The following is a 26,065-nucleotide window of genomic DNA, read 5'->3' on the forward strand; positions in this document are numbered from 1 at the left end:
CTGCATGCGCTCCCTGCCAGCGTGGCGTCCAGGCAGTTTTTTCAGCCATACTGGCAGCAAGAATCTTTTGTGGTCTGATGTGACCCTGCGCGGTTTCAGATTGTACAGCGGCTTCATCATCTTTTTGCGCCTCCTCACACGCATGGCCCTCCTGAATGGAGCCAGAGCTCGGCCAATGGGGGACGTCCTCTGCCGCTGCAAGAAGCCTTTGGAAGAGGAGCCACCCATCACCGAGTGACCTATTGGAAACATGGAAGTATTGAAAATAAAATAAAAAATACTGCTTGGTCAACATTCTCCGGCAGGCATTTACGCAGAGGTGGACGTACGTGGTGACCAATGGTGGCCTGTCCACGGCCACCACTGACCACTAACTGTCCACATCTAGCAGAAGATTTTGGTAATTGGTGTTGTGTGGTGTAGATAACACTGATCAACAGTTAAAAAAATAATGAAATAAAAAAAGAGATGCAAGTAAACCTTTATGGAATTTTTTTGCACTGATTCTGAATCTGCCCTTGTTTTTTTCTGAAGCACATCAGGTTTTCATAATAGTATTAATATAACAATAATGTTATATAGTAATGTCATGTCATGTCATGTCATTTTCCAAACCGCTTATCCTATACAGGGTCGCGGGGAGTTGCTGGAGCCTATCCCAGCCGTCAACGGGCGAAGGCAGACTACACCCCGGACTGGTCGCCAGCCAGTCGCAGATATAGTAATGTATTTAGTCATATTTATGAATTGAGTGTTATCTTCAGCAGCAGGTTGATTTTTTTTTTCTAAAATGTCATAGCTAAGAACGCATGGTAAAGTGCAACATGTACATTTAAGAGATCATTGTTTCATTGTCGGACGGCACGGTGGTCAACTGGTTAGCACGTCGGTCGATTGGTTAGCACGACCGCCTCAGTTCAGAGGTCGTGGGTTCGATTCTGGCTCCGGCCTTCGTGTGTGGAGTTTGCATGTTCTCCCCGTGCCTGCGTGGGTTTTCTCCGGGTACTCCGGTTTCCTCCCACATTCCCAAAACATGCTTGGTAGGTTAATTGAACACTCTAAATTGCCCCTAGGTGTGATTCTGAGTGCGGATGTTTGTTTGTCTCTGTGTGCCCTGCGATTGGCTGGCAACCAATTCAGGATGTCCCCCGCCTACTGCCCGAAGACTGCTGCGATAGACTCCAGCACTCCCCGCGACCCTTGTGAGGATAAGCGGTGTAGATAATGGATGGATGCTTGTTTCATTATCATTGTCAGTCTGCAAAATGGCGTCAGCCGTCTGTGACCACTGATTGGCTGTTAGCAAGTGAATCAGTGCATGTGATATAAATGGCAAAATCCAAGAAAGCAGCATTATCCAGTAAATTAAGATCAGATAAACATGTTTTTTTGTTTTTTTTCTTCTTTTTTTTTTAACTTAGGTTTGTTCCTGCTGTATTAAGAGTGTGTCGGCCAAGGTTGGGATAATATTTGTGCATGTTATTTCATGTAACCCTAACCGTGGATGATAAACAATTCATTTTGGGACATGTTGTTCAGTGTAGTTATGGCCGATTTAACAACTTCAGGGATGTGGACCTACAACTATGTACGCACTAGGCACGTGTCACCAGGTTGTGTAACATCGAGTTCAATCTGCTTGGATATAACAGCACTCGGTGTTTCGATCATTTATCAACTCAGTTGGGGCTATGCCACTGGGCTTGCACAAACGTGAAACAAATAGTCATTGTTTTAAAATCCTATTTGGGTGAACTCGTGTCATTACTCGCAAGTCAAGAATTAAAAATCAGCCGAGTAATGGCCAGTCTCTCGAAAAACTTGTCAGGTATTTGTAAATCGAAGTACAGTTGTAACTTGTAAGGATTTGAGGTCCATAATGGTAGCTCCAATATTTGGCGCACGTTTCCACTGCAAAATTGACACTACTCTGACTCTGTCAATGAAAAATGTTAAGCCCTATTTAGGCGTAGCCTACCAATGAAGAGAATTTTAATTTTGTTGACCCCAAAACTATACTGTAGTCATACAAAAAGAAGAATACGATGTTTAATCTACACAAGAGCTGATGGATCGACAGTTGTCACAAATGTACGCGCTTACGCGGGCGTGCAAGTGTGTGTACGTGTGTATGTGTGAGTGTGTTTTAGGGGGCTTGGGGTAGGGTCATTGTTGTTTTACCTTGAGCATGGTCGAAGTATGCGATATCCTCTTAAATCCACTGTGACTTTAACATGTCTTTCCCTTACGAGTCGCGTTTAATTACTCTTTTTGTCAAGGAGCTACAAAAAAAAAAGTGAAATAGAGCTAAACAGGTTGCGTTGCATTCTTATTGGCTGACAACTCCCCTTTGTTAATTTGCTTTCTAATCTACAATATTAACTTCTGTGTACGTATTACTACATGACTGTTGCACATCCATTTATACCGCAGAAAAAAAGAAAAAAAAACAAGCATCATTTTTATATGGTAGTATCAATCTCAAAATTCTCATTCATTCATTCATTTTGTGGTGTTTACTGACATAGTTTCCCAATGGGACCAAAGGTCGAGGGGTGTGTTGGGGGACGAGGTGTCTTCGGTGTTACAAACTTCCGTTTTGTTATTGTTGTCCTGTTTTCTCTGGCAAGAATGTTCAGTAAGGGTTTTTTTGTGATGCATTTCCTGCGTCTCCTTTTGCGCCACAATTTGGTGTTATTGCCTCAAGATTTATGTTTTGCTAAATAGCGCTACTGTGTGGTTGCAAGGGGAACTGTCAAAATGGAATGATTTGAACACTAACAAACAGTTGTTAAAAGTCTGTTCCTCCTGTTGTCAGTTTTTTTTTGTATTGAAGGAATGTAATGTGGACAACAAATTAACCAATGAGGGGGGCAAACTCCTATTTTAGATGTATTCTCAGTTTAATAATTGGAATTATTTTTATTATTATTGTTACTGTTATTGTAGAAATTGAAATGATGGTTGAATTTACTCAATTTAATTTCGTCAAGTGGTTGCACAAAATCATCTGAATCCAGATAAAGCAGATTTAAGCAGGCTACATCTACTTTAAAAACATATCTGGATACAGATGAATTTATTTTGTGCAACCACTTGGCGCACAACATTTTTTTTCAGTGTACAGGTATTTCTATGAATATATTATTGATGACTTTCAATTAACATGCATTTCACTATTACATTATTTTTTTGGTGATTTTCACTGGATATACATACAGTATGTAGTAGTATATACACTAGTAGTAGTAAATACAGATACATTTTAAGTGTACTATACATCTACTTAAAGAAATGCATATAAATCCAGATGATTCTATTGTGTGCAATCACTTCCCCCAATATATATATATATATATATATATATAATGATTTTGGTTTGGGGGGGCAACAAGAATTATTTGGGGTTAAAAAAGGGAAAAAAACAATGCATTTCAATAGGCGTCAATTACTGTATATGCAGATTGATTTTCAATTTTTTGGGGGGCGGGGGGTTATTTTATTTGTATTTATTTTACCTTTTCTTTAACAATTAATACAATACAATTTTATTTATATAGCGCATTTCATAACAGATAGGGCTGTAACAAAACATTTTACAATACACAAAAAAAAAGGCTGTGGTACATGTATTAATAAATATAGACATAAATAATATATAAAATATAAGTAAAATATAAATAAATAAAGCCAATAAATTGACATAAAACGCTATATACAATTGACACCGGAAAAGAAAATTTCAGTTCTGATCAAAAGCCAGAGAAAAGAAACCCAGTCTTCAACTGGGTTTTAAAAATGGACAGAGAGGGGGCTTGCCTAACAACCAATGGGAGCTCATTCCAGAGGGAAGGACCAGCGACAGAAAAGGCTCGATCCCCTCTGAGGCTCGGCTTGGTCCTTGGCACCTCGAGCAGCACCTGGTCCGCAGACCTGAGGCTGTGGGAAGGTGCGTAGGAGTGGAGGAGCTCGGAGAGGTACGCCGGGGCGAGGCCATTTAATGATTTAAAGACAAATAGGAGAATCTTAAATTGAACCCTGAAATTAATGATTATTAATTATTAATGAACTTGGCTGGGCAGTGGTGGGTTGGCGACGGTAGGGTGGGCTGGGGGTCTATGAGAAAATTGATTGGCCATGTGACGATTCACTCTTCTGCCTGCATTTTTTACATCACCAGATCCTCCCTCTTCTTCCTACTCTTCCTCCTCCTCTTCCTCCTCCTCCATCCTCCTCCTCCTCTTCTTCCTACCGGTGCTCCGTGCGCCTCAGCGCGGCCATGGTGGACTCCGGATCCGGCGAGGCCACGACGACGTCGAAGTCGTCGAGGAAGCCCTTCTCGGTACCGGAGATCCCCCCACTAGACCGCTGCGACTTCGGTCGCGCCAAGATCCGCGCCAGCGTGCGTTGGCTGCTGTGCAAGTCTTACGGCTGTGCAGGTAAGAGCACCCGCGGGAGGGGGATCCATCACTGCGTGTGCTTGGGTGGGGCGTTCCGTGGATAGCCCGCCCGGTTTCAGGGGGCCTTTTGCGAGTGTGTGTGTGTGTGTGTGTGCGTGCTCGCTCTCCCTTTCTATCGTCCATCATTGGTGCGCAGCTACCCGCGATCAAATTATCGCTGAGGTTGTCTCCCGAGCTCACGCGTGGGTTGCGTGGTTGCGGCATCATCAGTGCAACAAAAGACCCAAGAGCTGCAGCAGACCTGCAAAAGTGCTGTGCGGCGTGGAAGTGCAGGTCAGCACGCTGCAGAATATTGGTGTCGGTGTGACTCGCTGTTGCCTTTTTGTTGTTGGGGAACAAAAGACATTCGGGGGGGGGGAATGCAACGTTGCATACAAGATGCTTCACTTTATTGGTCCTTTGTCGTGGTTGGGTGGGTGACGTCATCCACGGTTACCGTGCCCCTGACTAATCAATGTTGTGTTTGCTGCATAGACTTTCCTCTTGAATTGCAGTATTGAGTATAGGATCCTACTAGCTGCAGAACACTTCTAATGGGGTATTAATACACAATTACTGTACATGACTGTTTAATGCCAGTCCCAGTTGAAGTTTGCTGTCTAAAACTAAACATAAAACTAGAATACTTACAATTTGTAATAAAAAAAACCCCACATACCTTAGTCTTTAGTTGGCTAATTTAATGCTAATACGTAATGGGAAAAGCCTATTTAAACCCTTTAAGCAACTGATACTTCAACCCAAACGGTACAGGAACACGATTAGTACTCAGAGTCATATGTTCTTTATCCTCTGCCTCAACACTGTATAGACGTACATACAGGATATTAATCTGTTTGCTAACAGCAACTCAGTTTGTTACACATTGAAATGCTGGTATGTTGAATGTATGTGTGTACCGTGCAGTAAAGTATGGCAGCCATGTTCGCTTCCGTTGATATAATGTGAGCCTGTCATGTTTGTGGCGAGGAGAGCGAGAGAAGCTCTAAGAGGGAAGGCTTCATGTGGAAATTGCCCACTGGGTGCCTTGTTGAATTTTAATAGATGCTATAAGGAAAAGAAGCCCAAAGACACACACACATAGACTGACCTGAGGCTTATTCAAGCAGACGTGGCCAAAGGATGACTCCAAAAAGTGTCTAGATGAAGACAATCCTTTCCTTCCTTTTAGCTGTACAGTCATTCAAGCCGTCTATCCTCATGACATCATTTGTGTTGAAATAGTGTACACAAAAAGTGAAGAATTTTACCAGCGCAAATTAAATGCTCATGGAATCATAAATAATACAGCAAACCTCCCTCCATCACACATCCAGGTTCGCAGATTATTTTGGTACAGTTAATAACTCCATTTTGTTCTTGTTTGTACTGGGTGTAATTCCATTATCAACCACAAGATGCCAACACACTCATTTAATTTGAGATAATTTGAGTTTTAATTAGAGAAGAAGAATAAAACAGGAAGGATTTTAGCACACTCAAGTTTTTGTTGAAATTATTGACTGTCATCCGCTGTAATCCTGCTTTTTTCGCTGACGCAAAGTGAAATCTGTAGGGTAATTTTATAGTATATGTTTTTGGGTGTGTATATTGATGTTTATTGTGTAAGTTTGTTAGTTTGGGGAAAAAAAGGGACACTGTATAATATTGTTATCCATTGCTCTTGCCGTCTCTCAATATATTAGAGGTATATGTGTTTAAATGTGTTTTTATTATTTTAAGTGTGTTTAAAGTCCTTAAGAAAATTAAGTTCTGTCAATGCTATAAAAGCCTACCTTGTTAGAAAGGTTCCGACTTTACTACTGCGCAACGACGCTAGCGTTTGAAATTGACCAATCGTTAATCACATGCTTTTGACCGTCTGATCCTGTTGCTGCTGAAAGATAATCCGCCAGACTACCTTTACGGAGCAATGAAATATCCAGCCAATAAAGTGACAGTCTTCAGTTCCAGATATTTTCAGACCCTCTTTTACCCTAACATTTGAAAACATTTGAAAAAATATAAATAAATTCCTGGGATTGAATGGCTGGACTGTGAAAAGGATTCAAAGGGATTGAATGAATTAATCTGCGTGGGTCCTAAAGTACAAAAAATGTGACGATTGTGAATGAGCATTACGGTTACTACTCACCTATTACTACCATTAATACCACCTACAACCACTACTACCAGAAACTATGAAAATATTAAATGACAGCTAAATGTATGTTTTTCACTAAGTGTGTTAATATGGTTCAAGCAGTGCTTCACTTTTTGTACCATTTCCGACTAAATTCCCATGAAAAGCAGTCAAAGCGAAGGCAGTCCCAAGATGGCAGTTCAGAAGCTCTAGCCATTTTTTTTTCTGATTATGCCTCTACGAGATTAGCTCAGCATTATGCTAACCGGGTTAGCGGGTGCTCACTCTGCTACTCTGCAGTCTCATTGTCTCTGTGGACGCTGCTGGGACATAATAGCTACTTGCCTTCTCTGTCGTTTCTATAGTGACGACGTTCCCATTTCCTGTGAAAAGATTTAATCCCCAAACCCGCTGTAGAGATTGACCGGATCACGCTCGTTGTTGATGATTGATGGGGACTAGGATTTATCTAAGAAAAGAGAGCATCTACACAGTCATAAATGGTCATAGACAGACAGGGAGGGAGCAATGGGAGTGGGAGACTCCCCTCCAGTCATCCCGACAGCTCGAGCATCCTTCGGAGGCTGCGACACCCGAATGTGGGTCAGTGTTTCGGTGCCGTCACTTTCACTGCGTCTTTGTCGTCTTCTTCGAATTGCGTGACCCGACTCTCACTTTGGTCCCGCCAACCCAGCTGAACTGTTCATGCAGAAGACAGCATTATCGGCTCGCAGGACATTACGAAACATTCACTGAGAAATAACTTTGTTTTACTTGTCATTATGACTTGGTATTGCTTTCAGTGTTGGGGGAGCAGTTACGTATTACTTTTTTTTTTCCCACATCACACTTATGTATGGTACAGTAATTCTAATCGCATGCACATTTGTGGGTCAGTTTTCATGAATTCTCCTATTTTCACATTTTGTAACCTATCCTCCATTAGTCTAAAGCCCTGTTTAAATCCCAAAACTGGTCCAAGGATGTATGTCGAATTGATATATCTTGACAGAGACAAGCTTTGTATTTTGGGGTGGGGCTGTGTTTTTCCTTGGTTTTTACAGAGAGTGTTCATCACATGCATGTAAACGTGCTCCTAGGGTGAAAAATTTCCCGCCCAAAATCTTCTATAATGTGTTTATTTTTCATGGTTTTAAGATGTAAAATGACTGAAATTATATTAAGTGTTTTGGCATAATAGTTAGTGGTAGGTTTAGGATATAAATTATTAATATAAGTCATTCTAAGCATTTATAGAGGGGGGACAAAGTTTGAAAAAAAAGGGAATCTGCACCTCTACATCCTATGAGCGTTCACTTTTCCCAATGTAACGACAGATTGCATGCGTCCGCAGAGAATGTGCCAGTGGAGTTGCGGGAGCCGCTCTACAAGGACCAGTATGACCAAGAGCACCTCAAGCCGGCCGTCTCCAAGCTGCTCCTCTCCCCGGAGATCTACTGCCGAGCTCAGGCCTTGCTGCTCCAGGCCCACGGGGCCCCCGCCTCGGCCTCGCAGGACTCGCCCTCCGACAACTGCGCCCTGCTGCACTTCCTCACTAAGAAAGGTGTGGCCCCGCAGGTCCAGGATGTGGACGTCACCGAGGAAGACCTCAGATGCACCCCCATCAAGATGGTAGGACTTCTGGTTAATGTAAAGTCATTTGTTTAGGTACACTGGCACAATCTAATCAGAGCTCTATGAACAGTTCACCTTTCCAAATATAACGCATTCATCCATTTTTTTCAACTTTAGTGCTTGTATATACACATGTGTATATACACATGTTACTGCGTATATCTACATAGGTTTGATTCTAAATGTTTGCCGTCAATGTTATACATTAATGGCCACATTATGCCGCCGCCCCTGTGTGACCTATATCTTTGCTACTGTAACAACGAAAATTTCCCCACTGTGGGATCAATAAAGGCATTCTTATCTTATCTTATCTTATCTGTCCTCTATGGCTGCAGCTCATATTTAAGAAAAAATAATAATCAATTACGCTGTCAATTATTGTGTAGATAAAAAAAATTATAAATTTTTATTTCCATCTCTATTAAAAAAACATGGCATTATTTCAAATTGACAGTACAGAAAATGCACAGCTAAACTAACTAACGAAAGTGGAATTTAAATCCTTATTCTTCAAATTTTATCCATCTGAGCAACAAAATGTAATGGGTTATTTATTCGCCTGTTTAATGGAGATCAGTTTTTCTAGCTAACACTCTAAATTACTGGTTATAGTTTGCAGTACTGGAGAACTAATTGGTAATCCTTTCTAAAAAAAAATAGATACGAGTGATTAGGTTTACAAATTCTTTGAGATACAAGCTGTCGTTTAACTGTTTGAAATAATTTTAGTTTTTGCTTTGACGCGCAGACCTGAGATACGAGCGCTGTGGTGGCAATGAACTCGGCTCAACACACTTTACAATGAGCAGCAGTTTGGCAAACAATTAATTTTATGCACATTTGATATCTTATTTAAATTTAATGCCAATACCAGTTGAAGTTTACAGTTGAATAGATAATAAAACCAAGAGAGCCACACAATTAGTCTTTAATACATTTAAAACAGTCAAAAAACTGCCTAAAAAAAGGCCCGTTAGCTTGATGCTAACGCTAATTAGTATCTGTGCTGCGATGCGTTAAAACCTTTAAGCAATGCATTCAACACAAATTGTGCAGCAACAACATGTAGACAGACATTAAAACCGTACTCACAGGCATATATTCTTTATCCTCTGCATAGAATGATGAATATTAGTGCCCTTCTTATGAGCTTAGAGTGCAATTGAGGTGTTATTAGGAATCCCATTTGGGCTCTAGGTAGGACTCGCCCTGCTGCAATAAGATTGGTTGCTACTATTGTTATAAAGGAAGAATGAGTGTCTTACCTTGTGCAAGTGTACCTTCATGTGATGACTCATAATAGATGAACTACTTGTCAATATCATATTTTCTCGTGTTTTGGCCGCCGATGGGTGCAGAAAGCCCACCTGGCCCTGATGGACTCGATGATGTCGCTTGCCGCCAGGGAGATCGTGGACAGGGTAAAAATGGCGGCCGAGGCTGAGCAGATGGGCGTCGGGGCCCCTTGGGAGAACGCGCTGCTCTTCTGGGTCAATAGGGTGAGTCGGCAATGGTCCTCCTTAGTCACAAATGTAAAGTATAAAGACCTTTTCACACTGCACTTGCTCAGCGTGAGAGGTTCGCGTTGCAGCACGGAAATATGATGGTGCCCCATTGCCAGCGTGCCCATATTTGGAAGTACTGACGTAGTAGCACCAGGAAGTAAAAAGAGAGACTTATTTAAGGATTGCTATTGTGTGCTGTGATGTATAATCAGCGAATATGTCCGTTAATTGTCACTGCATTGTCTTTACAGTTGAACCAGAAGCTGAGAGAAAGCACAGAGGAAGAAGAAACGCCCAAGCAGTCACAGCAGAACGCTGACCCGCAACCCTCCCAGGAAACGGTACACTACTGTACACGCGCACGCGCACGCACGCACACACACACACACCATGTGTGACTTCCTTCATTGAAGTGTGTCAGTCCAGCCTCTAACATCCTCATCCTCATTATGCCTCTCTGTCCCCGTCCCTCCTCCTCGGGCTCGTCTGTGTTGTGGCACCTTGCTTTCCAGCAGGGCCCGCCCACCCGTTGGTACTGGAAGCTCGTCCCCGTAAGTGTGCGTTCTCTTGTTCATGTCCTCTCGACGTGTGTGTGCGTGCAATCGCCGAGGCTGACGCCGCTGTGCCTGCTGGAAATGCCACATTATGATATTTATGTATATGTGCGTGTGTGTCTATGTGTGTATGTGTGTGTGTCCTTTTATTAGCTGCCTGTCATGTCAGCTGACCAATGAGAGTGTGTTCATTTGTCACTCAATGTGTTGCCTGTCCATGTTTGTACTCTCTCTCAAGCCACAAATGCATGTTGAGTTCCAAGACTTGGTCTTGGTAATTGTTGTAACTAACTAACTAACTAACTAATGAAAGTTACTTGCAAATCCAACTAACTGCTGAACTAACTTACAAAACTAGCCAACTTACTAATGTTACTTGCAAAATGTACTAACTAACTAACTAACTAACTAACTAACTAACTAACTAACTAACTAACTAACTAACTAACTAACTATAGTTAGTTAGCAAATCCAACTATCTAACTAACTTATAAAACTAGATAACTTACTAATGTAACTTGCAAAATTTACTCACAAAACAAACTAACTAACTAATGAAAGTTACTTGCAAATCCAACTAACTAAAGTAACTTACAAAACTTACTCGCAAATCAAATTCAGCTAACTAACTAACTAACTAACTAATGAACTAACGAACTAACTAACCAACTAAAATGTACTGAGCGACTGACTAAAACTGCAGCGTGAAAATCCCCCAATAAAGTTCAGATGTTTTAGTTGCATTTTTCTGACTACAAATACTTTTTGGGGTTTTCTAGCAGAAGCCTGCTTCTGGAACCTGGAACTGTTCATAATTCCCGCCACCTTAACTAAGGCCCCAGTCCCAGCAGACGAAAACCAGAATCTTGTAGACCAGGTGTGCCCAAGTCTGGTCCTCAAGAGCCCCTATCCAGCCTGTTTTACGTATGTGCATCCTTATTCCAACACACCTGATTCAAAAGCGTGATAATGATCCTGATGATTTGAATCAGGTGTGTTGTTGTGATCCAAAACAGGCTGGAAAGGGGATCTCGAGGACCGGACTTGGGCACGCCTGTTGTAGCCTTTTTTGTTTCCACTGTCACTCTTTGAGCAACGAAATAAATAACTTGTAAACTAGATAATGGATGTCTCTTTTGAGCCATCGAGCCAAAAACAGCACTTTAAAACGAAGGCATTTTGATTATGCAATTGGAATATGACTCTGTATTAAACATAAAATGCACACTTGTCACAAGCCTTTAAGTCATCAGTTTGATGAGGAGGAAGGGGGTGATGGGGAGGAGGGAGGTCAAGCCACATCCATCTTGTTTGTCCCCCGCCTCGACCCCCCATTGCCCCCCCCCCCCCTCCCCAGTCCCCTGTGTGTCACAGCGTGATGATTTTTATTTTCAGGGGGGCCCCTTTGTCATTTTTACGCTTGTGTCCCTCTCTCTGCCATGCCCCCGTCCAGCATGCTATCGCTTTTTGTTTGAAGGAGTCGGGGAACAAACCTCCAGTGGTAACGTATAACAGCTCGCTCTTGTCGTCATCCACGTCTCCCCCCTCGCAACGCACCCCACCCACCCACCGACTAAACTAACCTCCACCACATCTGCTGTAACATTGACAACAAAGCTGATGGAATGAGTCTGATGTCAGTCAGTCAGTGTGTGCACTTCTGCTGCATGCGGGACACAAATCCTCACCTAAAGCCACTTTTTTTTTCCAGCTTCTTCATGTTTAGTGATGCCTGTTTTTGTTTTGTTTTGTTTTGTTTCATACAGCTTGAGACCGCACCCTGTGTTTGGTGTGTGCTTATTTTGTATGACCTGACACATGCTATCTGGTCACAACATTAGGTACACCTGCACCATCTGAGGAAGCAAATCAGGAGTGTGTTTGGTGTCGTGGACGAGAATATTGCTGGACTGCGATTTGACATCGTCAAAGATGTTCACCTTCAGCTACTACCTAACAGGATTTGAAAAGAGTCATTACACTTCTAAATAATTCTGAAATTGATATATTTTAGTATACAATCTCAAGTTGAACATTACTATGGACATACAGTATTTTATTTTTACATCTATAGATCTAAACTTGTATTTAAATAGTTTTATATCTTTCACAATAATAATAATACTAATAATAATGATAATGATAATAATAATTATCATTATTATAATAATTATGATGATTATTGTAAATGATAATTAGGTTTACATTTAAATATGCATTAAAAATATTTTTCTTATTTAAATAAAATATGCATTTTATAATTGCCAATAATGTTTATTACATATTGGAATTTTTACATTTAATGTAAAATTTAAGGCATTTCCATTCTAAGCATTTGGACTGTTAAACATTTTAACTGAAATTATAAACAATTTAATTTACTTAAATTACAAAACAGACTGAGAAATTACATATATTTTTATTAAAAATTACATTGAATTTTACTGATTAGTGTTGTATAAATTTTTTAAAGGTAATACTAGCATGCTACATTTGATTTTAAGATAATAACAATAAAATCCCAAATACAATGTGTAAAAATGAAAAGAATCCCAGATCATATTTATTGACACAATTTATTTTTATTGCAGGCTCCAAATCTGAGTACCAATGTTTGCTAATCAAAAGTGAATGTTATTTTATTTGCAGTAATTTTGATACAGCTCTTGCATTGGTTGTCATGAGATTGTGTAGGTGTACCTAATGAAGTGTCAGTGAGCGGCCATTGTCTTGAATTTTCTGTGGGCTTTTTCTTGCCGTGGCTTCACAGCTTGACTTAATTTCTTTCTTTTTTTGTTTTGTTTTTTGAATCAACTGAGGAGTACCCACACCTCTTCTAAGTTCGAATACCCAAATGTGGACGGCCCATCTTCAATATGCTCTCTGCTCTTCCATTAGATCCGCTACAGGAAGGACAAAGTGCAGTCCAAGCTGACTCCCACCTTCCCCCTGGTCACCGCGGTCAAAGATCTGTCTAATGGCTGTGCTATAGCTGCTGTGCTGCACTTCTACTGCCCCGGCGTGTTGCCTCTAGAGGGTACACACACACACACATGCATCATCAAATATTGATATTTACCTCCTGGCACATCAATAACCAACCAGTACATATCGTTTCTGCCAGATGTATGTCTGAAGGACACCATGTCAGTGGCCGACAGTCTTTACAACCTGCAGCTGATTAAAGAGTTTTGTGAGAGCAGCTTGCAGAGTTGCTGCCTCCTTCCCCTGGAAGACCTTCTCTATGCTCCACCACTTCTGCACGTAAGCTCCACCCTCTTTTAAATGTACTTGACATCATTCATCATTTATATGTGGACAACGAGTAGCGTGCCTCACTGGAAGACACGTGAACCACATGATTTGTCCTCTATAGCTAGTCATGGAAAAAGTTCAATAACAAATAATGGAGAATAAGTATACTGGTGCTCAACCACCAGTCCGCAGTCCGGTACCGGTACCGTTTGTACCATTTAGTATCGGGCCACGCAGACAGATTTTGGATTTTTTTTGTAGTGGAGCATATTTGGAAACGTAAATGCTGTAAAATCGTGAGACATGGTGGTACCAATCGTTGTATAGGTCATTATAGCAACCTCGCAAAGTACATTGGTGGTGCGGCACGTACTGTATTTGTGTACTTAATTTTGAAATGGCTTCTATATGCGCAAAGGTCGCTATGTATATGAAGATTTATTACCAGGCAACGTTACATCGAGACTATTTGTGTTTTTGTTAGTCTTATTCTGAGGTGAAACTGCCACATATGACTGCTACTCTATCTCCATATTCTTTTTTTAACATGATGGCCGATTTATAATCCATTGCTTTTTTTTTTCCGCCTCAGCTGAACATCATGAGTTTCGTAGCTGAGCTGCTGGAGTGGTTTGAGATCAAGAAGCCTGATTTTGTCCAAGCGATACAAGCCATTGACCTCACAGGTGAGTTTTGGGTCACGTCATCAGTCACGTTTCTATCTAGTCAGCAGCGGTCCAGGCTTGAATGGCGCCCTTGTGTGAAGCTCCTCTCGAGCTCCTGCACTGCCTCTCTGTCCATCTTTAAAAGTCATCCAAACACCATTTTATTCTCCGGCTTTCAACTCAGCATTTTTCAACTCAGTGTTTTTTTGTGTTTACTGTTTTTATGTTATTAATGTATTGTTTTAATTGTCTTTGTTTTAATGTCTGATTTTTACTTTGTGTGCAGTTGTGGCTGTGTTTCTAAAGTGCTATAGAAATAAAGTTGAGTTGAGTCTTATTTTTTTTTTTAATTTTGTACCGCACCAAACTGAACCGAACTGTACTGCTTGTTGGACAGTAGCCCTGATATGCAGTTTGTGATAAGCTGCACCTCCTTCTTGTCTTTCAGATGTCTCGGGTGTAGTGTTCTGTACCAGTCCAGTCAGTGGGAACAGCAACAGGTAGAAAACAATGTTGCTTCAGTCTAGAATACGATCAACTATGGTCTCACCAGCACTTTTTATCCACCACCTTTCCAGCGGATCTCCTTTGTTCGTCTTCAAACAACCTTTTGTGACCATCCCTTCCCCAGTATCACCAGGTAAGACACATAAAAATATTGGAACAAACCTCGTAATCAATGAGACTTTGGACTACCAGGTTCCCTCACCTTCTCGCAGATCATTTGCGCCCCCTGTGGTTCCGCAGGATTTTTTTGTGGAATGTATCCATCCGCCTGTCACTTAGATCCCTGTTGTATTGTGGAAATCTGTGGTTTATAGAAAACCTTTTTATGGGTTTGTACTGCATATTTACTTTTTGTAAAGACTTCGCATGTAACACTAGAGAAGAAAATGCCTGTCTATATTGGCGGAATTTCTTCTATAGCAGGTGGATCTGGAGCTTATTCACTGTCGTCCTTGTAGGTGATCTTACTCAGACACGTTGGGCAATCCCAATGTCTTGGTTTGGGGAAAACCCTTTCCTGTTTCCAGTCCAGCGCAATACAAGGTCCATAAAAGCATGCTTGCATGAGCTTGGCGTGGAGGAGCTTGAGACACACTCCAGGATCTTGCCTTCCCAGAATTCAGTATTTGCTTCTATTTTCACAACTAATTTATGATTATATGTCCTTTCAGAAAACAAAAGCTGGACAAAGAAACAAATCAGGTATTAAACTTGCCGGCTGTGTTCTTCTGTAATCAATGTGCTGTTGTGTTCATACTTTGCCTTAATTTTCTAAACCGTCTTACTTTGGCTTCTGTGGTCTCACTGCACTCACATCTTCACTCCCCCACCACCGCCACCGCCATCATCCGCCCTCCTGCAGTCGTCCTCTGTCCGCAGTGACTTTCAGCATCCCATTTGGGCTGGACAGTGATGTTGATATTGTCATGGGCAACCCAATAGATTCTGTCTTTCGCTCTGTCAGCACGGACAGCCTGGGCGCCGGCATCCCCGCAACGGCCTCGCTGGCGGGGATGACTCGCGTTCCGTACAGCCCCCCGGAGGATCTCAGCCACCTGGTCAGCGCTTCGGCACCATCGCAGCGGTCTTCTTGGGGGCCTTATATGCACCCGGCGCCTCTGGGAGAGCTGCCCACTGTTGAAGAGGCGGTACCTGTGGCTCCTGGCGGTAAGGATCGAAACAAGGGAAGGACTGCAGAGAAAGATGTGAAAGGAGTTACGATAGCAAGACCAGAACCTCGGTTATGTCCCGAGGGCGCCCCTGCTGGTTTCTTCCTGCACTCCCCATTGGAGGACAATCCTCAACTCAGTAGTTCTGCCCCCTGCCGTTCGGGAGTCATTTATCGTCCGGTAGGTGGCGAGGCAAGTAATAGCGGCGGTCGGGGCGAGAGGAAGGAGAGGCAGTCGCGGGCAACCGATATGTCACGTGACGATGACTCCGTCCTGCGAGACGGCAGTGTTGACTCATCAGAAGCATCTGACGACACCCCCAGAAATGCCCCTGGTAATATGCGACCCAGTAAAAGTCATCAGGGGCACTACAGCGCCAACAACAGCCCACGCATGACAAGCTTTGCAGAGCGACGGGACAACAGAAGAAGACATCCCGTAGCTTCTGGGGAAGACTTCGTCACTACCCCGACACCGACGACCCCGGGAATGCCCCACACTCCTTTCACACCGGCAGGAACTCCGAGTCAGAAGGACAGCCCGGGCCTCAAAGGGACCGAGCCGGGTTCAGAGGCCTGGGAGCTGGGAGCTCGTCTGGAGGAAAAACGCAAAAGTATTGAAGCCCAAAAGCGACGAATCGAGGCCATCTTTGCCAAGCACAGACAAAGGCTCGGAAAAACAGCTTTCCTTAAAATGAAACGAGAGCAAGGAGAGGGTGGGGGGGGTGAGGCAACCGATGAGGATAACCTCTCTCTGGAGGAGCGCCTCACTCACATGGAGGAGCAGCTGAAAAAAGAGGAAGAGAAGGAAAAGACAGAAAGGGAGGCAGACAAGGAGAAAGCCAAGGCATCCGTCTCCAACCCCCCACGGCTGGAAAAGCAGGTCACGTTCTCGATTGACAGCCAAAAAGTACAAGAGAAAGAAAAAATACCGGAGAAAGAGAAAGGAGGTGATGGCATCCTTGTGGAGTATAATGAAATAGTCCAGAAACTGAGTGAAGCTTTGCAGTCACTGCAGAAGGACATGCATAAACTAACTGAACAGCAGCAGCAGCTTCTGGGCAACCAAAGGCCAAGAAGCTCCCAAAAAGTCACCCCGAAGTCAAAACCTAAAAGTAACACAAAGGCACCTGCCAAGACCCCTCCTGCCACACCCACAAAGACACCCCCAAGAACCCCTACCAAGAATTCTGGCATGAGCACCAGCAAAGCCTGGATGATCCCAACCGGTCCCAAAACTTCCTCTGTGTCTTCGCCATCCCGGCGGACCCACAATCTCTCTGCAGCTACTTCGCCAAAAACAATAGTCTCCTCCTCCTGTCCCGCCCCCCGCACCAAGATCCACATCTCATCTGCACCCCGCAGTCCCAAACACCAACCAAGAACGCAACCTCATCCACGACCCTCAGAGCTCAAGTTTCCCCCTCTCAATCGTGTTTTGACCCCGACTCACACTGTGGATACCCTCCCCCACTTGCGAAGAGTGTCGCCCAGCAAGTGTCAAGTGCAGACAACGTCGTCCTTCCGCATCGGCGGAGTGAAAACTCCCCAGGAGGTTTCTCAGCCTGCGCCGCAACCTGATGATAGCACCTCAGACACCGCATCGAGTGAGACACCAACCCAGTTTAGCCTGGAGCTCGAGCAGGATGATGCCGAGGCAGCCACGGTGCCCATACCGCCTCACCCGAGGGCCACCAGTGGCAGCAGCTCCGGAGCCCCTTCCGAATGCTCTTTTGAGAGTGAGACTTTATCCATTTTTGCCGCATGCGGCACAGGACAGGCCAGAGGCAGAGCCGGAGATGCCGAGAAGCATTGCAGTACGATTGAGGTGTCGCTCTCCTCCCTCGGAAGACCGGAGGGAGGCGGTGACGAACCGACGGATGAGGGGCAGGACTTTTCTTCCGATTCCATGAGTGATCAACTAGAATCTGCGGTGGAGCCCGGTACTTTAATTACTTCCAATGCCGCAGAGCAGCTGGATTCAGCCACAGAAGCTGGGAACTCTTCAGACCAACAAACGGAATCCAGTGAAGGCCAAGCAAAGGCCGATGCTGTGGAACCGCTTGAAAGCAACAATGAGCTTGGAGCCAGAGGAGGGATAGGATTCTTCTTCAAGGTGAGTGGTCACAAATAAAGACAAGATCAGTAGTCCCCAACATTTTTTGCACCATGGACCAGTTTCAACAATATTTTGACGGCCCGGCATATGAACAATGAAAAAATGAATTATTAAAAAGACAACTCACCATTACGCTGTATGTAGTTGTTGTCAGATGGTCCCGCCTTTTTGTAATGGGAGACATCACAACCCAGTTTGTGTCCAGTCTACTCTGTAATTTTGTTTCGGATGTTATCATTTTGCAAAATCCCATTTCATAAATATAGGGTGATGGAATTGAAGCAAGGTATACAGTGCCTGTGTTTGTAGTTTTGAAGGCCTCATTTGAGAACCTGTTTCCACGTTAAGCCGAGAGGATTAATCGGTATTTTAAGTAGGACAACTGACATTATCTCTTATCCTAGAAATTTTTTTCCTCAAAGCGCTTGCTTTTCTGTCTCAATATTTGTTTTTTTAGCCCGTGCCCAAGAAGCTCGGCAAAATATTTTTTATTCCTTATTGCTAACCTGTGGGGTTACTTTTTTTTTTACTACCATACCACATGACCGGGACGAGTGACGTGTTACAGAGGCACAGGCAGCGGCACCTGATTTTCAAAACAAAAGTTCTTTCCGACACTGATGATCAATATATTAAATAATTATAAGTCTCTCTGTGCCGTACTGGACCATGGCCTGGTGGTTGGAGACCTCTGGTCTACATGTTTAGTTTCTTTGAACTACAAGAGTGTTGGAGCGAGGATGGATGGTGGTGTTGTGGTATCTGCAGGAGGATGTAGACAACGAAGAGGGGATGGCCCAACGGAAAGCTCTCCTTTTGGAGAGGCAGCAAAGGAGAGCTGAGGAGTTGAAGAGGAAGCGGCAAGAGCAAGAACGTGAAAGAAGGTGAGGCCCAGTCCAAAAACAATGTCTTGGGTCAAATCAAAGCTAAGACCGTTTCCCTTTTTCTTCAGAATGGAATCTTCTGACAAGACTGCTTCTTCTCCCTCGAACACACCTCATGTTGGAACCATCTCACCCTCTCCCACTCCTCCGGCCACTCCAGCGCGACGTGGAGATTTCACGCGAGCCGAATACGCCCGTCGGCAGCAGCTCCGTATCATGGACGACCTGGACAAGATGTTGCAGCAAAAATCAACCAACCAGGGACGATCGCCTGTCAGGAAGACGCGGACGCGCGCACGGCCTCGCAGCGTCACCAGGGGTGAAGCCCAGCTGTCTCTGAGCCCCGCCAAAAAAGCCACCGGTAAAGAAATACCATCAATTGTCAGTACGATAGTAGCAAAGAACTTGTTGACCACTGCTTTTGTTCCTACAGCCTCTAAGATGACCAAGTCTCACTCGTCACTCAACCTGGCAGCCACAGATGTGCCTGGAAACAATGATAAGAAAGTTCAAAGGTTTGATCTGCGATTACGTCAGATGAGAATTGCTACCATCTCAAAAGCCTCGTTTCCACCATTCATCATTAAGCGTGCCTGTTGTGAATAGTCAACTCAGCCGCAAACCTCGAGTGCTATAAACCTCACTTCATTTTATGTTCGGATCAGTTTTACGAGTGATTGATTGGAAAACGGAGATAGCACCTTCATTAAAGTGGAAAACAACATAAACATATTTTTTTTCAAGAATATATTTCCCAGCATGCCCACTATTTGAAACACAGCATTCTGATTAATATTACATTAGTTCAATATAAGTTAAGCAGCAAAAGCCACCCCTTTTTTAGCCATCTCAGTGGGCGGCCATTTTGTCACTTCTCTCGACTGAAAATGACATCACAACTGCTCGGGGCTCAGGTAACGTCCAATCACGGCTCAGCTTCAGAAAACAGGTCAGCAGTGATTGGTCGTTACCTGAGCCCCGGGCAGTTGAGATGGTGACAGAAGTAACAAAATGGCCGCCCCCAGAGATGGCTAAAAACGAGTAGATTAATTCTTATTCCACAAATGCAATATTAATCAGAATGCCTTCAGCTTGCATAGAACTTATTCTTGAAAAAAGTATGTTTGGGTTGACTTCCTATTTAAGTGTATTACATCAAGCTACGATATGTGATCTGTGATCTGTGCCTGGCAGCCGACCCGATTCGCCAGCCGGATGCGTGACGCCGAGCAGACTTTCGAAGCAGAACGGAGACTGGGAAACCGGTTCAAATGGAACCTCGCCTGCCCCGGAATACACAGGTCTGGAGCCTTGTCACAAACCTCCACATGAAGACGCACACAGATTTTCCAATAACAGCAAGTGATGTTCCGTTTACCTGATCAGGTCCAAAGCTCTTCAAAGAACCCAGCTTCAAGTCCAATAAGTTCATCATCCACAACGCTCTGTCTCGTTGCTGCTTGGCCGGAAAGGTCAACGAGCCCCAAAAGAACAAGATTGTCGAGGTACAAACAAACCAATTCGTGTCATGTCAACTCATTTCAATGGGAAAAATGGATTTGATACACCATATATAGTTACGAACTTGGTCATGGAATAGATTCAACGTGTAAGGTGGTATTGCAGTTGGTCAATTCATGAACAGCGAATAGGCGAGGGTACATGCACCATTTTGACCTGCTCGCCCTCCAACCACAGGAGATGGAGAAGAGTCCCGCCAATCACTTTCTCATCCTCTTCCGGGACGCCAGCTGCCAGTTCCGCGGCGTCTACACGGCCAACCCCGATTCGGCAGAGCTTGTCCGCTTGACCGGCGTGGGCCCCAAGACGATTAGCTCAGCCCAGGTGGAGTCCATGTACAAGTACAGCTCGGATCGCAAGCAGTTCAGTGCCATCCCCTCGAAGACCATGGGCATGAGCGTGGACGCATTTACCATCCCTGGACACCTGTGGCATGGTGGAGGGGCGGCGGCTGCGGGAGGTGGAGGAGGAGGAGGAGGAGGAGGAGGAGGAGGCAGCAGGAGGGCGAGCATCACAAAGAAGGCGCTCGTTTCCAAGTGACCCACATCTCATTTATATATTGTTGACGGACTATGTAGGATTTGACCCTGAGGGTCTTTGCAGTGCAATTCTCAACCTGTCGAGTCTGTCAAATGCTCATAGTTTCTCTCATAGTCAGAGTAAGAAGTATATTGATTTAAAAGGACAACCTAGCCAATACAAGATGTCCCGAGCTAACTTATATCTTTCCATCCGTTTTTTTCATTGGGGTTACAGGTGAGCTGGAGTCTTGGGTGTGATGCCCCCAACCACTACTACTTGCTTTTATATAGAGCTTTTCGAGCTATGCAAAGATGCAAAGGATCTATTTGCAACCAAAACACAGTGGTGCCTCGAGATATGATTGACACGAGTTTTTCGAGATACAAGCTGTCAGTCGGCCATTTTTTTTGTTGTTATTTTTTTTTTTTGCTTTGACTTGCAAACAATGTTCAATTCAACTTACTTCACAAGAAGCAGCAGTTTGGCAGATAGTGAACATTTAATGAAAAATGTGGCTTCCAGTTGTTTAATACCACTCCTTGTTGAAGTTTACTGTCAAGCCCAAATTTAAAAAACGTCATGTACACCTTGTGTATCTAAAACAAGCAAACTACGTTGCCTTAAACCAGGCTCCCACTAGCTTTATGCTAACATGAATGGAAAATGCCATTTACACGCTAATGTTAGCATTGATAGTTTACAAGCGTTTTAACAAGACATATTTGAACACAGTTGAACAATACATGTAGGCAGATAATATAACAATACTCACAGGCATATATTCTCTCTGCTCTATGAAGCATGACTAATACTACAGCAACATACATATGAGTAGTAGAAGAGGAAGGAAGAGGAGGAGGTGCTCTAGTCTTCTTCCTTGATTCCTGATGTACTGTATACGCCAGTACTGCCTCATTGTGGCCAAGGCGGGCACACCAGAAGGAGCAGCACAATGAATTGGATTGCAGCATTAAATCATGATGCAGAAACGGTTTAATTCTTCTATTGAATTATGTTATTACCCTTTTTTTTTTTAATAAACATTTGTTTTTTCGGCGGAAATTATAGGCATTTCCATTCATTTCAATTGGGAAAGATGATATGAGAGTGTTTTGAGCTACAAGCACGGTAATGGAACGACTTCGAGTATAATCATAAAGTCATATCTTAAGGCACCACTGTAGTAACAGAATTTCTCTTTATAACCCCAAAAATGATTTGCTCCACTTTCTGCTTTGTGTCAAGGTCACTTTTGTGAGCATAAGTAACTGCTTAAAAACGTTACTTACTACAGATGACTCTTGTTTTGGATCTCAATGTAGAGATTTGCAAATGAAGGGCGGCTGGCTGGCCATCCCAAAATCTTGAAAACCGAGAAACTCTGCATTTTCAACTTTAACCGAAAGCTGTGGCATAGCAGTTTTTCAAAAATGACTAATATAAAACGGACGATTTATCTTATTAAAGTTGAAGAATGTCAAAGTGGGGCTTACAATCCCTTCTGTTGCTTACTGGCCTTCATAAGAACGACACGTTTTTCTTTTGTTTGGTATTTTTTTAGGCACCCCAATCAAGAGGATTATTGAATGACAGATCGAAGATGCTGTTGATGTTCCTTCTCAGTGCTCTGCAACGGGCCTTTTTTAACTGATCTTCCAACTTGGGGAGAAAGAACTCTGCTGATTTATTAAGGATGTCCAACAAAAATTGACTATGGGATCCCACTTGCTGGGTAGCTGTGGATTTTGAGCAGATTAGGTTACTTTTACCTAAAGTTGGTTTAATTCTACAAAAATATAAACACAACACTTTTGTTTTTGCTCCCATTTTTTATGAGATGAACTCAAAGGTCTAAAACTTTTTCCACATACACAATATCATCATTTCTCTCAAATATTGTTCACAAACCAGTCTAAATCTGTGATAGTGAGCACTTCTTTGCCCAGAGAATCCATCCCCCTCTATTGGGGGGTCTGGGAACCCAGAAAACCAGTCAGCACTCACCAGCCCCCAGAAATTGGTGCGTCGTATCAGGAAGTGCATCCCGCGTAAAAACACAAACACTGTGCCAAACATATCGTATGACGGATTTTATATGGCGACACCAGACAAGTGCTTCTTCTTCTTCTTAGGAAATAGTAGTAGTCAATTTTAATGTAGCTAGACTGATAACCTGGTCTGCCATTTTTTTTTAGTAGCTTTAACTCATCAGTATGGGTACATTATACCCCTTATTGGATCAAATTCTTGACCGAACATGCTGGTTCAAACCTTAACCCAATGCACTGGGTAAAAACAACCCAGCACCTGCTCAGTTCCTTTTGGACCCAGCGGTGGTTTAGCTATTTCACCCAGTTTCGGTTAGTGTACCGATCGAGTGTAACGTCAGCATCACAGGTCCACAGCTCACTGAGACAAAGCTCAAGCTCCATTTGATGACCTCCCATGATTTAAACCCTAAAAATGTTAACTATTTCATATAAATTAGTTGGTCCAAATATTTTCATTGACAATAAATCTGCTGGCACGTTATGTAATTAGATAATTGATTTTTGGGGGGGGAGGGGGGCGGTCGTGGGGGTCCGCTAAATTATTACAACAAATATTACGAGACTCTTGATATAATTTAAATGCTCTGAAGTGGGCCAGATGAAAGAACGTAGTGGGCCGTATTATTTCGTCCACCCCTGCGTTACATGGAGATCCAGAAATATGCAGCAGTATTGTGTTACATTCACAACTGGTCATGTTCTACTGGTTTTACTTCAATTTTTCAACAGAAATCCAATCTGTGAGGACATTTCGTCAAACATGTTCATATTTGTTTTGGATGAAAATTACATCTCAGTTGAATGGTAATCGTCTGTAGAGTGAATGAGTGAATGAGTGAGTGAGTGAGTGAGTGAGTGAGTGAGTGAGTGAGTGAGTGAGTGATAATTTTAGCTATTGTACGCTTATGCTCCCCAAAAAATAATAATAAAAAACCCCCTGATGTTCCTGGTTGCAAAATGAAGCTGATTTTTGTACCTTGAAATGAAAGGAGTTTAGCATTGTGCTCCTTTGGAGTGCACGTGAACATAAAGTGGTGCTTTTCAGAAATGACTTTCGTGTGTGAAATGACAGATTAAACTCTTCTTCAATCAAAAGAGCTGATTGTGACATGATTTGTTCAATTAGGAGTGTATTTTTAGTCATGCGAAGGGAATATCATGAGGTCATTTTCAAAATCGACTTTTTCTTAGTTCTTTGTAAACTGAACACAAAACATCTTCGACATTTTTGCTTGATACTTTAAAACATTTTTTTTACATGTATACTATATTCTGCATGTTTTAATAGCTTTAAAATAGACTTACAGTATTAACTTAATCGCATTGTCAGGTATGCCCCTTACCTGCTGACCCAGCAATTGCATGAGCGTCCATTCAACTGTTTTCATCAAATATTGCACTTTAATAAATTGGAATAACCATAAATAAATACGCCAGAATTTATTGAAATCATTCATCATTATTGTTGTTTAATATTTCTCTTTTATTCTTGAAAAAAATGCTTTTATCATGGACTAATTTAGCAAGTGTTGTAAAAGCAACGTCATAAGTATCAAAAACACATATGATAACCAATTTTGACATTTTTCTTGCTTGACTTTGTGAATTCCCTAAGCCTTGAACGCACCACAGGGAAAGTATCATCCCTATCACAAAGTAAGGGAAATGTTGCTACATATGAAGCAATGAGGCCAGCCGGATATTTCAGTCATTTTTATTGCTCTTTCCTCTGAACACCCCAAATGTTGCTAGTGACACAAACACCCCACAAACTCACGTTGATGACATTCACTAATTGTGTGGCTTAGCTATCGTTGTATTTTATATTAATTCACCGCGACAAGAGCCTAAGAACATTTATTGCAATTGTACTGATGCATCTGAACTACTAGGACACAATATGGTGAGAAAAAAAAAAATTTGAAACAGGCACTTCGAATTACAAATTGGACCGGTTACATTCCTCAAATAATGGCAGTTTCTCTAACAGACATCCACTTTGCAACATTTACCTGCTACAGTTCAGGGTGGACTGAATTGAATTTGACATTTGTTGCTAACCTAAAAAAGCACGTAAATGTCTCTCATTAAAATGTGGGGACTGCGTGCGGGTTCAATTCACACAATTAAGGCTAAAGTTCCAGAAGACGGTTTGCATGTATGTCTAATGATTGTTCTAACTTCACTTTCATTTGTTTTAATTGTAATGTAACAGTAATTTGATTCCAAAAAAGTGTTCATACGATACAATTACTGTACTTTCCACTTCTGTGATGTAGTCTGAGTTATTCAACGCAGTCCCTTGACTACTCATTGCAGATATTTGGTCATTTTGTGATGGAAGTTAGCCAAGCGCAAACATGCTTTAATGTGCAAAAGTTGCGATGAATGACATGATTATGTAGTGCATAGAATCAAATCAAAATCAAACGTTTGAAGATTGATAATACCAGTGATTCCCAACAACAGTGCCACGGGAAATTATCCAATTTCACTGCATTGGTCCAAAAATGACTTCTTGACCACAAATAAGGTATCTTGTTCATCTGTCTTTGCCAGAGACATAAAGGGCAGGCGGGACAAAAAGAATGCTCTTCAGGTGCAATTAATCTTTCATACAACAGGATCATACAGTAGTTTTGTGCTGAACTAAACAAGCGCAGATCTCATGTATCAAGTAATTTGGGGGTTCAATTGACCCTAGGGTTAGGGTTTCCAGCTAGGGTTTCAAACGAGGGTTAGGGTTTCATTCTAGGGTTCCAAACTAGGGTTAAGGTTTCAAACTAGGGTTAGGGTTTCAAACTAGAGTTAGGGTTTTCCAGCTAGGGTTCAAACTAGGGGAAGGGTTTCTGGCTAGGATTTCAAACTTGGGTTAGGGTTTCAAATTAGGGTTAGGGGTTTCCAGCTAGGGTTTCAAACTAGGGTTAGGGTTTCATCTAGAGTTAGGTTTAGGGTTAGGGTTTGCAAATAGGGTTTCAAACTAGGGTTACGGTTTCCAGCTAGGGTTTCAACCTAAGGTTAGGGTGTCCAGCTAGGAACTCAAATTAGGGTTAGGGTTTCCTGGTAGGTTTTCAAACTAGGTTTTGGTTTTCAC

The 26,065-nt window shown here is 42.6% G+C and overlaps 1 protein-coding gene across 6 annotated transcripts; it reads left to right on the top strand.

The window, feature by feature from the left end:
- Positions 1-3,873: 3,873 nt before the first annotated feature.
- On the top strand, positions 3,874-24,068 carry LOC147146149 (calmodulin-regulated spectrin-associated protein 3-like). Of its 6 annotated transcripts, none has more exons than XM_086033492.1 (20): positions 3,874-3,977; positions 4,181-4,439; positions 7,937-8,214; positions 9,579-9,719; positions 9,977-10,066; positions 10,241-10,282; positions 11,733-11,780; positions 13,178-13,316; positions 13,404-13,543; positions 14,127-14,220; positions 14,648-14,699; positions 14,778-14,839; positions 15,378-15,408; positions 15,569-17,990; positions 18,762-18,877; positions 18,946-19,238; positions 19,311-19,392; positions 20,072-20,178; positions 20,264-20,382; positions 20,576-24,068. In XM_086033492.1, the coding sequence occupies exons 2-20, from the start codon at positions 4,280-4,282 to the stop codon at positions 20,936-20,938; spliced, it is 4,779 nt and encodes a 1,592-aa protein (XP_085889618.1). In that variant the 5' UTR covers positions 3,874-3,977; positions 4,181-4,279; the 3' UTR covers positions 20,939-24,068. The 6 variants fall into 6 exon arrangements, with proteins under 6 accessions (XP_085889618.1, XP_085889619.1, XP_085889621.1 ...); XM_086033493.1 differs by having other exon boundaries at positions 10,241-10,276; XM_086033495.1 differs by lacking the exon at positions 11,733-11,780 and having other exon boundaries at positions 3,875-3,977.
- Positions 24,069-26,065: the final 1,997 nt, after the last annotated feature.

This window comes from Filicampus tigris, chromosome 6 (assembly GCF_054856515.1).
Source record: "Filicampus tigris isolate MCC_2025a chromosome 6, RoL_Ftig_1.0, whole genome shotgun sequence".
In the NCBI taxonomy this organism is placed as follows: domain Eukaryota; kingdom Metazoa; phylum Chordata; class Actinopteri; order Syngnathiformes; family Syngnathidae; genus Filicampus; species Filicampus tigris.

Coding starts and splice junctions, on each gene's coding strand:
- LOC147146149 (XM_086033492.1), top strand. CDS start 4,280: ATGGTGGACTCCGGATCCGGCGAGGCCACGACGACGTCGAAGTCGTCG. Junction 15,409..15,568: donor TGGACAAAGAAACAAATCAG/GTATTAAACTTG, acceptor GCCCTCCTGCAG/TCGTCCTCTGTCCGCAGTGA. Junction 19,393..20,071: donor AATGATAAGAAAGTTCAAAG/GTTTGATCTGCG, acceptor TGTGCCTGGCAG/CCGACCCGATTCGCCAGCCG.